This window comes from Cynocephalus volans, chromosome 5, assembly GCF_027409185.1.
Source record: "Cynocephalus volans isolate mCynVol1 chromosome 5, mCynVol1.pri, whole genome shotgun sequence".
Taxonomy (NCBI): Eukaryota; Metazoa; Chordata; class Mammalia; order Dermoptera; family Cynocephalidae; genus Cynocephalus; species Cynocephalus volans.
Genome location: NC_084464.1, coordinates 111,243,300 through 111,256,425, shown reverse-complemented (window position 1 = coordinate 111,256,425; position 13,126 = coordinate 111,243,300). Strand labels below are relative to the sequence as shown.

General features: G+C 40.1%; 1 protein-coding gene across 1 annotated transcript in view; it reads right to left on the bottom strand.

Annotated features, from left to right (window-relative positions):
- The window catches only part of ARMC2 (armadillo repeat containing 2), a 112,258-nt gene that overhangs the window by 35,280 nt on the left and 63,852 nt on the right, over nt 1-13,126 (bottom strand). Inside the window, exon 12 of the mRNA XM_063097778.1 lies at nt 3,690-3,835. Within this exon, the coding sequence (XP_062953848.1) occupies nt 3,690-3,835 (146 nt within the window). The remainder of the gene's footprint in view (nt 1-3,689; nt 3,836-13,126) is intronic.

Genomic DNA, 13,126 nt, shown 5'->3' with positions numbered 1-13,126 from the left:
ACTACCCACATGGTTAAGAAAACACAAGCTTTCTTAGATTTCTTACATGAAATCTGGTTGGATACGAGTGAATCCCCTGGGACCCCATCAGAAGCAAATGTAAAACTGCTCTAATATACTAGACTGGTAGTGCTATACTAATATCAGGTAAAATAGACCTTAAGGCCAAAAGCCTTAAAAATATCTTCAAAATTTCTAAGCAAGCAAGAAAACTAACAAAACCACAAGGCAATATTGACAAACCTACATCAAATTAGAAGATGTTTATAAATTTCTCATTAATGATAGATCAATAGGTAAAATGTCATTAATATTTTAAAAACTTGACCATGTACCAGGCCATAAACAAGTCTTAGTAAATTTTCAGAGCACTGGTATCTCACAGACCACATTTTCTTTTCAAAATGTAATTAAGTTAGAAACATTTTTAAAGATATATTTTTAAAAACCTATACTATTGGAAATTTAAAAACATTTATGGGTCAAAGAAACATGAAAATCAAAAAAATACTTAGATCTGAATAATAACAAAAGTACTACAAATCAAAATTTGTAGGAGGCAGCTAAAGCAGTATTAAGGGAAATTGATAGCCTTAAGAAGGCCGAAAAGAAGGAAGTTGAGTTTCTAACTATAACAGGAGAAAAATATATCCATGAAGAGAAGAAAAAAGGGATTAATAAGGATAAGAGCAGAGGGAATAAGATAGGAAACAAACATACAATAAACTGGATAAATAAATTTGTTGGTTCTTTGCAAAAACCAATAAAATTGGCAAATCTTTGGCAAGACTGATCAAGATATAAAGAGAGACATCATAAATAATCAAAATTAGGGGAAAAACCAATGTTAAATGCAATTTTAATTTGCACATTAAAAATCAATAAAGGACCGGCCCATGGCTCACTCGGGAGAGTGTGGTGCTGATAACACCAAGGCCACGCGTTTGGATCCTGTATAGCGATGGCCAGTTGGCTCACTTGGGAGAGCGCGGTGTTGATAACACCAAGTCAAGGGTTAAGATCCCCTTATTGGTCATCTTATTAAAAAAAAAATCAATAAAGAGGCAGTGTAATATAGTGGTTAAAAGTATGAATTCTAGAGCCAGACTACCTGGTTTGAATTGCAGCTCTATGACTCTCTACCTGTGTGATCTTGGGGAAACTACTGAACTTCTCTATGCTTCGGTTTCCTCATATGTAAAATGAAGATAATAATAATAGTCTGTATCTTAAAAAGTTGTTATAAGGATTAAATTAATTAGTACTTGGAAAGTACTTAGAATATTGCCTGGTATATAACAAGTATTACACAAGTATTTGCTAAAAAATAAAATAAATAAAAAGGGAAATAATTAGAGATGAAACAGATTAAAAAGATAATAAGAGATTATATGGAACAACTTTATATTGTTTGAAAACTTAGAAAAAAATAGACAAATTCCTATAAAAATATAACATTTTGAAACTGAACCAAATAGAAATAAGAAATATGACCAGATCTATAACCATATATAAAGAAATTGAATCAGTAGTCAACAGTATTCACCCACATGTGTGGGCACACATGCACATACACACACACCCCCAAAGATAAAAATAGCTTATTGAGCAAGCTCAAGAAACAGATAAGTTTAATTTTCACAAATCTTTTAGAAAAGAGAAAAAGTTAGAATATTCCCCAACTTATTTTATGAGGCTGGTATAAATTTAACACTAAAACCTGACAAGGACAATATGAGAAAAGAAAAGAATAGGTCAATCTAACTAACTCATGACCACAGATGAAAATCCTAAACAAAATATTAGTTAACCAAACCCAGCAATACTAGTATATAAAGGCTCAACATGAGAAAATCTATTAATGTGATTTACTATACTAATGGATTAAAAAAGAAAAATTCAAATAATCAAAATAGATTCATGTCAAGCATATTAGAAAAATTAACATCCATTAGTGAGAAAAAACCCTTCCTTAACCTTCTAAAGGGTATCTAAAAAAACCTACAACAAATATTCTTTCCAACTAATGAAACCATAAAAATATTTTCTTTAAAGTCAGAAGAAAGGCAGCAGACCCAACACTTTCACAATGTTGAACTGTACTCCTAAGGAATGCGATAAAGAGGATGTAGGATCGGGGAAAGGGTTGCAATGATTGGAGGGAAAAAAAGCCAAAAAATTATTCTTATTTGCAAGCAATTTGTACAGAAAATCCAAGAGAATCTATAGACAAACACTTGGACCTAATGTTTATCAAGATTCCTGTGTACAAGATTAATAAGAAAACATCAATACTATTCATATACAATAGCAACAACCTATGAGAAAATAATTTTTTTATTATCACATTCATAATTGCAGCAAAAGCCATGAAGGACCTAGGAATAAACCTAGCAAAAGATGTGCAAAATCTTTAGAGAAAAAATTATAAAATTTTATTGAAGGACATAAAAGAAGATGTTATAAATTTTATGGATGAAAGACTCAAATATCATAAAGATGTCAATTCTCCCCATCCCCACCCAGTTATTCTATATACTCAGTATGTTCCATTAAAATTCCAAAGTTCCTACCATGGATCTTAGCTGATTTCCCAATTCCCAAGGAAGAGAAAAGAACAAGAGTCTGGATCTTAAAAGAGGAAAAAAGTGAGGGATTCATTCAATATTAGAGCAAGACTTAAATGAAATCTATAATAGTAAAAACAGTGTGAGAGTGGTCTGAGTATGGACTAAATAGAATGCCCAGAAACAGACCTTAAGTATGGAAACTTGTGTGTGACTGGCAAAATCAGTGAGAAAACGATGGGTATTCAATAAAAGGTATTGGAACAATTGATTATCCACGTGGAAAAAATTTTCAATTGGACCTCTATGTGCTACCATACGCACAAATGAATTCTTTGTGATTTTACAATGCTTCAAAATGGGAGTATTGAAGTATCCAGAACAAAGCTCAGGAAAGTGCAGCACTAAAAGATCAAATCTGGATCACATCTTCATGCTGGCTTTGATTACCAACTCAGTCTTCAGGAATTTTGTATTTCTTTAAACAACTACAATATTATAGTTCAAGAAAGACCCAGGTCTCTTGAGAAGGATCATTATGTAAAAGTATGGGCAAAGAGCAGCAAGGAAAGAAATAAAAATGCATAATTTAAAGACAGTTCTGAAATTTAACATCTCACTTTGAGGCAACCTGAATTTAAATGACTCATAAGTATTGTTTCCAAGTATACCAGAAAGTTTGCCATGATTTTTCATACAGGATTTTTTTGTTTTGTTTTTTGCAGCTGGCTGGTACAGGGATCAAACCCTGGACCTTGGTATTATCAGCACCACGCTCTAACCAAGTGAGCTAACCAGCCTGCTGGTCTAGTTCTTTATCTCTAATAAGCTGAGCGCAAATTTAAAATACACAAACAAACAAAAACAGTAGGATAGTTCACAACTCACCAAAGACCTGAAGTGACTTACAATTAATGAGTTTAGAATCACATAGGAAATGGAGTCATTTGTTTAAATTATATATTCTAAACTTGGGCCACTAGATTTACCTTTTCTCCTAGATGAAGTAAAAAGCAAAAAAGAGAGGATTCCTTGCCAGTCACACACATAAATTTTAAAGATAACCCAAAATCTAAGCGTTAGCATTTTTGTAAGTCTACTTTATTTTCTTAGCCTACCTACCTGAATATTCTGGCAATATTCGTACAGACGTCCTTGTCACCCACATACTGTTCCATCACTGTGCAGAGCTGGGGAAGGGCATCAATGTTCAGGAACTTACTTCTTGCTAGTGGCGAATCAACCAAGTTTCTCAATGTAGCAGTCATCTAGGATAAACGCATGTTTGTGCCATTTTTTAAAACTGGAAAATATAGCCATGCTAAACAGCATGGTACAATTCATCCCATAAATGTCATTATACTAGTTGCTACATTAAGCCAGTTATCCATCGTCCCACCAGATAAGATGTGCCTACACACAAGTAGCAAGAAATGAAAACACCCCCCCCCAAAAAAAAATCTCAAAAAACAACCCTAGTTTGATTCAAAGGTAAATAGTGGAATATTAATACTAATAAGCAATGGTATACCAAAATCCAGGGTTAAACAAATCATCATCTGGTTTTATTAAAAGTCTTAAGATCTTCAATTAACCCTGCGATAACCACATCAGTTCCAAATCCCAGCCCCACCACTCAGTTATCATTCAGCCTCCCAGGGCACACTTTTCATGGGAGTAAAGGTTGGGTGGTGATAACTGCCCCAGAGTTGTGAGGATTCAATAAGATAAGAGACATGAATGGCACTGCCAGTGCCTACCTAAGGGAGCTCAAAGTCGTGTCTCCCCACCTTTCCTGTGGGACTCCACACCCAAAATGCACAAGAAGAGAGAACACTGGTCTTAGAGTCAAATGATGGGGACCCAAGTCCCAAACCTGTTCCTAGGCATGTGACAGGGGGCAGTCACTCACTCTTCAACTTCCCTATTTCCTCATCCGTGAAAAGGGGGTTACAGTCCCTCCTCCCTTCTCAGGGTGTATCAAATGGAAAACATGTAGCCATGTTTTGGTACACTGTAAAGCAGCGTGCAAATATAAAGCATTATTATAGCCACAGTTAAACTTTTAAAAACAATGATTAAGATGATATGTATCTTTGATTAGTTTTCCCTTGTAACAACAGCAACAAAAACATTTGAAGTTAAAATATAGCTGACTATCTTGAAAGCAAAGAAAATTTTAAAATGCTTCAAATAAATGTGTACTAGGCTTCTGTAATCAATTCAATTGTACAACAATTCAGTAAATTTTTCCTTGAAAGTTGCAGTATCCTAAACACTGGAGGAGAAACAAACTACTCAAGCTTTTCACTTAACCATGGATCTACAATGTAGACTTCTAAGCTAAGGAATGGGTCTTGTGTGAAGACTGATGAAACATTCTAGGAACTCCAGGCCAATGCTGCCATAAAATGGAAACTTCTCATCCTCTCAGCCTGGCTGTACCTGTTCTCCTTCTTCTGACACAGTCAGGCACTCAAGCACTGGTGGTTTACATCAATCCAAAGAATGACTCACGAGCTGTCTGTCCTCCATGGAGACCAAAGAGCACAGATGTCGTGTGAGACTCCTAGGCAGACAGAGACCACGGGAAACTGTAGAACACCCATTCCTGTCATGCACACAAAAAGTTCCTTTTCTCTGGCCCCCAAGGCATCCAAGATTGAGCGCCCTGATCCATAGTCTTCTTGCTCCACACATCTAACCTCTAGCAAGGGATGTTGTCAATAGAAAGGACCATCATTTTTTTAGGAGGTTTTTATTTTCTTGTTTCAACCTCAATTTTTTTCTCCCTTTCAACCCTTTTTCTCCCAAGACAGTTCAAGGTTCTTCTGCCCCAAATACACAACTATTATAAATGGCCCAGATCTGGAGTGGGAGCATACATCTATATGAGATACACCATCTGATTGAAGTCCCTATACATTTACTGCACATATTACATTGTGTGGAGTGCCCACAGTTAAGTGAATGAGGTATGATAACTTTGAATATTTCCAAATTTGTCAGTCATGGTGCTAGTAGAAATAACATTCATGAAACATATATCACACATTTGAAACATACATAGTAACACCTCAATATGTGACACCACCATCGACCTAGTAGCTCCAGCCCCAAACCTCAGAGACATCCTGAATCCTGCCTTTCTGCTCTCTGTTACTCTCAGTCCTACTGGCTTTTTGTCCACAGCTCCCAGGATAAGAGTCAGTTCCCTGACCATGGTCTACAAGGTCCATGCGATCTGGTTCTTATCTAACCCTCAGACTTCATCTCATACCATATTATGCCCCCCCAAACTCTACTTGATGTTAGATTGCTTAATATTTATTATGTTTTACTGTCTATCTACTCCTCGAGACTAGAAGCTTCAATGAAGGCATAAGCCTAGTTTGTCCTTTACCATTGGACTTGGTACCCCAAGTCCAAGTCCACTGCCTGGCACACGGTGGGCCCTCAATAAACATTTATTGATGGAATGAATGATATAAAGGAAAAACTGGGTGTGAACAGAAAACCACGAGTTAATCAGACAGAATCTCTGAGATACATTGATTTTAGGATGATTTTAACGGAGCCCAGGAATAAAAACTAATGGATGACAGAACAGAAAAGCAGACTCTGCAGGGGGACTGGCTCCTTGTGCATTCCCCATCCTGTCATTCATGACAGCAGCTCTTCCCAGGCTCCTAAACTCTGCTCTCCCCCCTTTCCACACCTGATTGACCACATGTCCCACCTCTCCTCCCCATCACCGGGGTCACTGGCTCTCATCTCTCAGCCGAACTCTACAGCCCCCTCAATGGGCTCCTTCCACAGTCTCCCTGTCTGGCTCATCTCCCCACAGACACTCACTGCGGCCAGCGGGAGCAGCGTCTCAAAACCCCAGCTTCCCTGCTCAAAGACGACTCCGACTTCTTGAGGCCTAGCAGGCAAGTCCACATCCTAAAGGCTCTTCACCCTGAAGTCCAGCCCACCCCTCCGAGCTAGCTCCTCCGCCCCCTGTCCTCCCTCTCCCCCGACACCGGCCATCTCTCTCCACACGCTGTCCTTGCGGGTTCACAATCCCATGCCTTCGAACAGGCCATGTCCTCCGCTCAGAATGTCCTACCCCATCTCCCAGCTCAGGCTCACTTGTCCTCTGTGAAGACTGTTCAGTGGCCAAGCAATCGCTTCCTCTTCCCTGTTAGGAAATCATTCCTTCCGTGCCTCCACCCGTCACAGAATCATCCCCACTTGTTTCCTGCACCTGCTCTCCCACCATGAGCTCCTCTAGCGTTCAACCCATTGCTTAGTCCTCTTTCTACTCGGAGGACAGTAGGTGTGCCCATGATGTTCAGCTGCTGGGTGGCTGGGTGGATGGGAGGGGGAAGGAGCAGGGAGTGGCAAGGAGAAGGGAAAGGGAGCTCTTGCCCTTTAAGAAGACCCTGGCAAGAAAGTGCAGGGATCAGCGGAGGCCTGGGTGGACCAGAGCTTACAGCCCTGAGACCCCCATTTTGAGAGACTGCCACCAATTTCTCTGCAGGGTGGGGGTGGGGGGTGCTGGATGCTCAGGCCAGTGGGTTTTTCTGGGAAAAATGTAAAAAGATGGGTGGGAGGAGAGTCTAGTTAAACAATGTAATAACAGTAAAGGTGAGTTCCAAGTCAACCCACTTAACTCTGAACTTTGCTTGAACTTTTGAGCTCACTGTATATGAGTGAAAATTAAAAATCAAATAACTCTTAGTTGAGTAGGGATATATTTGCACAATTATAAATGAGTCCTGGGCCGAGCCCATGGCGCACTCGGGAGAGGGCGACGCTCCCGCCGCGGGTTCGGATCCTATATAGGAATGGCCGGTGCACACACTGGCTGAGTGCTGGTCACGAAAAGGACAATAAATAAATAAATGAGTCCTGCCCTTTGCAGCAGAGTCTTTGTTTTCTACCCACCAGGCCTGCCCCCAAAGCAGGAATTAAACAAAGTCTAAGCTTTATGCTTGGAGAAATGTATCCATTTCTTTCTTAACTGTCTAATTTATGTTGTTCCTAATTCTACTTAGACACATATTTTTCTTTTTTATTGTATATAATCTTTTAAGGCATCTCAAATCCTTTACTTTAAAAAAAGTATAAGTTACGGCCAACCACCAAAAAATAAAAATAAAAAATATGTAAGTGAAATGAACACAGAGATTTATGTTTACTGTTTAGCTTCTAAAGTATTTACTAGAACAAATTCCCAACCTCTTAAGTGTCATTACACCAAGAAATAGAAAACTGAAAAACATGAGTTTTATTTCTTATTTTTCCAATCTCCTAATTTGCAATAAGGCAACCAGTGGGAAGAAGAAAAAAGAGAAGAAAATGGAACTGATAATCCACAAAGAGGATTTTAAAAAAATGTGTGTCCTTGCTTATTCACAGTTGTTAGATGATGTCTGGGACAAAAGGGGGACCTAAATTTTTGGTATATATCAAGAAAGAAATATTCTATTGTGATTCTAGTTAATAACTTACTACTGGAAAGTACCTGAGTTATACTCTATCACCTTATGGTGCCCACTTTTTCTGAGGCAGCTTCTCCTCTGTGTGTTCCCCAAATTCCTCGATCATGGAGGTACCACACTCAATCAGGTAAAATGCCTAGTGAGTGTGACAAAGCTGCCTACCTCACATTGAGTTAGTTTGACCTCAAAGTTCTCATTGTGCACTCAACACTGGGAGACCCATTTTAAAGGGAAAAATTATATTAGGGAGAAATCTAATTTGTAAAGGTTCAAACATCATTTTAATACAGCAAAATTACGACTCAAAAAAGTTACCATCTATTTTTCCAAATTGACTTAGGTACTCATTATCATTTTAAAATTGTGTTTTCAACTATTAATTAATTGAAAAACCTTAGCAGACATATGAAATCTTTGCCTTAAAATATGAGGCCCTCCTGACTTAGATCTGATGACACAGGCCCAGCAACTGCGGCCCCTTCCCCTGAAGTTACTGCAGTGGGGCGGGTGCAAGGTGGGGAGGGCTGCTGAGTCGACCTCAGCCTCCGTACACTGCTTATTTCCAGACTGGATGGTCCTCTCTCTCCCTTTTGCACTCTTCCTCCATGACAGGCCTCAGTTCCCACAGTACTCACCAGATTCTGCCCTAGAAGAAAACCAGCCACAAGAGTTGACCCAGGATCAGAGGGGCTCGTGGCTCATAGCCCACCACAGAACTCCTGTTTAGGTGCATCAGAAGTTAAACACATTTTTTAGCTAACCCAGGAACTTCACCGTCAATCATGACATTGTTCTTTGGAAAAACATTTTCCCAATTAAAAAAAAAAAAAAATAGCTTTCAAAGAAACCTTCGGAACATAATGCAATTGAAAAATACACCAGTAATAGTTTGAAAGTTTTTACACATCCTCAACCAAAATTAGCATCAAGATTCAGTTTTATTTATTTTTATATATCGAATGCTATTATGGAAAGGATCAGAGCAGCTACTTTATGGGTTATAAAGCTATCTCATTAGTTTTATCTCATTTGCGCCCTAAAACAACCCCATGAGGCAGACAGGAAAGGTATTATGTGCCCCATTTCAGATGAGAAAACCGAAGCTCAGAAAGTCTAATTTCCAGTCTAACTGCCAGGTAGGCTGGCATCCTGGGCCTCTGAATCCTCGTCTGTTGCCTTCACAACTGTATTTGGAGTTTGTCTGTAAAAGCATTCATTTTATTTCTCAGTCATCTGGAATATCCATAACCAAGATCCCTCGAGTTTTATCTCAACTTAACTGCCAACTGCAAAATGGTTCACTTCCCACTGATGATGTGAAAGAATAAATACAGCTGCCAGAGACCGCAAACAGTATCAAATGATTTAAGACCAAAGCCACACCATTTTCCAACCTCAACTAAACCATTTCCCTCTTATTAATAAAAGCACATTCATTTTTCGGATTTGTGCGCAATTGTGACCACATATATGCCAAAACCAGATCAGCGGAGGTAACCCAAGAAGTTTCATATTGTCTCATATATGATTAGTACAGTCTGGCTGAGACAAAAGAAACCAATGGAACTACTGGTACCAAAAATTTCTAAGCATTTTACTGGAGTTTTTTAAAAAAGATATATGCCTATGAAAGTAATACTAATTCATAATCCTTGATAACATTTGATATCTGGCCATGGAGGCCTGTTTGGACATTCCTACCATGGGTGTCGTACTTCAGCAAGAAGTGGTTCTGTCCTCCTCAAATTCCCAATGCCCTACTTTATCACTGTTTCTCCATTTACTGCCTCTGTGTCAGTTACCTTGGCAAAATGAGTAGGCTATTATATAGGAGGGCACTTCAAAAGGTTCATGGAACAATTTGTACTCTCTTTTATTTTTCCATGAACTTCGTGAAATACCTTCATATGTCAGTATAGGAGAAATTTTGAATGTCATATAAAGTAGATAGAATGCCAAATGTGGCAAAATAAGGAAAAGGAGTCTGAGAAAGATAATGCATTAAGAACCACCAAGCAATGACAATGGTTTTTATAATTACATGTTAAAGTTAGTGACATTTCTTTGTTGCCACAACTGATGCACCTACAGTGAAGAGACGAGGCTGAGCAGACATGGCAGTAATTGAAAGTGAATGGCTCTCCTGAAAACAGTAGCCCTGGATATTTACTTCCCACCCTTGATCTTCCTTGCTGCTGAGGAGACAGCCATTAGCCTGGTGCTCCTGGCCACATGCCTCCCCTCGCTTCCTGATTGGTGAGCCTGGGATATGGAAGCAGGTATCCGCAGCCCAGCCCCTTCCTGGTCCCTCTCCTCGTTTAGAAGAAGCTGCCATCAGAACACAGGGTGTGCCCCTTTGCTTCACCAGGGACAGATGTGGCCTGGGACTGGGTGGGCAAATCTAACTGGAGGGTTCAGGATTAGAAAGCATGCCTGCCTCAGCTATAAGCCACATCTTCCAATCACAGTGACAACCTTCTCCCCAACCACATCCTCCTTAGTCTCTTATTTCCAAGTTCAAAACACAAGGCATTCCATGTTTGGGGTCTCTGAGTTTTCCCAAGTCTTCAGATCTGCTCTCCTTGGGGAATCAGAGGAGAACATGATCACCTGCAGACATCTCCTTCCCAAGAAATAGAAGAGAAGGGAAGAAGGGTCCAGGCTCTGAATGCCAACTGTCATGCCAATTGGGCAGGTGAGTGCTGAGTTACACCACTGGGTATTCCTTTATGGGAAGCAAACCTCACAAGCTGAAAATTGCTGTCCCCTTCATCATTTTCTGAACCCTCCAGGGTCAATTTGTCTGAGTCATCCTTCTTTAGTTCACTTTTTTTTCCCCCACAAACTCTAAAAACAAAGTGAAGAATGGAGCCTGGACTGAAGAGGTGAAAGGATCAACATTCCTGGGAAACTTCCACTTAGAAAAGAGGAAGAACATGACACTGGTGGGGTACTGAAAAGGGAGAAAGAATTTGGATTTGAAGGAGGCTCTGGTGAGATGCTTGCAGGCTTAGAGGCCAGAAAAGTGGAACAGCGGCAGGAGGAGGGTCGGGAAGGCAAATCATGTTACCTGGGGTACTGCAGAACAGTTCTGACTTCAAAAATAGTGTGTCTAAAGCAGGGAAAGAATACATTCCTCTAAGGATTGAATTCAAAATCAGGGTCAGGCTATAAAGAAAAAAAGGTTGGAAATACAATGAATCCAAAAAAGCAGGAATGCAAGTTCAAGTCAATCTGGGTTTTAATAGTTACATTATATACCTATAAATTACCTAGCTATACATGGGAGTATATTGAGATTTTCTTCAGTTATAGCAAAGCAGCTTCATACATGATGTTCTCAAGACACAGAGGACAAACGAGATAGCAGGGGAATTTTGCCTGGTTGTGATTATGACGCAGACAGAAGACTCTTTGCTATTCCCAGGAAGCAGACATGAAGACCAAAACAGGCTTCTGACAGAGGTGACTCTAGGAATTGTCCTCAGCTCCTGCATCATGCCTCCCTGATTGCTGGCCTTTAAAGGTCAAAGATGAAGCCCAGCACTTCCTGAGACTCCACTACCGATCAGCACTGACAAACCCCTATTTCTGTCTGTGTCACCTCTGCAGGGGTGCAATTTACTACTGGCATTCTGGGGCCTTGCCTTCTAGCCAGCCCATATTTTTCCTTTCCCAAGTTTCAGGGAGATCTCTCTAACTTCTAGAATTCTAGAATTTAGTGAATATGCACAATTTAACTTGCTTTACTCATAATTTTACATGCAAACTCACGTCACCAGTTTTGCCAGCTTGGAGTATGCATACTTTGACTCAGTGCACAGGTGGTGGCCCCACAGTTACTCTGAACATCTCAACCTTCTCAAAATGCTATTATGTGTCTGATGTATAGAACTGAATGCAACGTTGACCATGAGGAAGTACCACGGTTTTGGAGAAGAATAAGGCATTGGATTTCTATTATCTGGACACAGGGATCAGCAAAAAGTAGGTCTTACTGGCAGCTATCTTGTTGACCACTGTCTTCCTCACCACCCAGGGCATGCCTGGCACAGAGCAGCCACTCCACAAATACTCGTGAGATGAATGTCTCTTGATTTCAGCTGTGCAGTGATAAACATATATGCAAGTGTACACATAGACACATACATATACATACACATGACAAACAATACAAAGAAAACCTTCAAAAGCTCAACACTTTAGTATTTTTTCCTCTAAGCCACGTTAGTCCATTTGCTATGAAGGAGCTTTTCTTTCCCACCCACTCCTTTATCTCCATTATAATCAGTCTTCAATCTAACTGCAGGAACACCTCTTAACTGGGGCTACTGTGTCTGAGATCTTAACCCTCCCATCTGTCATATGCCATGGACATCTCCTCCTCCCACCGTTTTCCAGCTTTTTGGCCTTTATCAGTTTTATATCTTACGCACATTCATTTTTCTCCCACTCTGATCTCATCTCATCCTCCCCATGCCCTGAGCTCCAAGTGCTCCCTGTTGTCCCAAATTCATACTCTGCAGCCTGGTACTCGAGACCCCTGACTGTACCCTCTGCATCTCATCTCCCATGCCTCCCCCAGAATCCTTCTGCCCTGGAGAGCCCTATCTCCTCAGCATTCCCCAAACATACCTTATTTATTTCCAACTTGAGTATTCAACATCCTTTTCCCTTTGTTCCAGTTTCCCAAATCCTATACAACCTTCAGGGTCCAGCTTCAGAAGATGCATAACTAATGAATCTACAGTGAAGAGATGAGGCTGAGCAGACATGGCAGTAACTGAAAGCGAATGGCTCTCAATTACCACTCATTCAATGGGCTCCAGCTCATTCACTGGGTTCCAACAGGGCTGCTTTGGGGAAACAGGATGGCTCTAGCACTGTGCCAGATGCTAAATTGTACAAGGTTTGTAATAAGAGGTCCCCAAAATGTGTGCTAGAGCTACTAAGATTCTCCAGGTTGAAAGTCATAAAGAAGACGCAATCGCACCACCCAGCATTGCCTGCTTTTAACTTTTTTGCCCTTGTCATGTTCTCTCTGGCTTGCAGATACTATTTTATTATCAT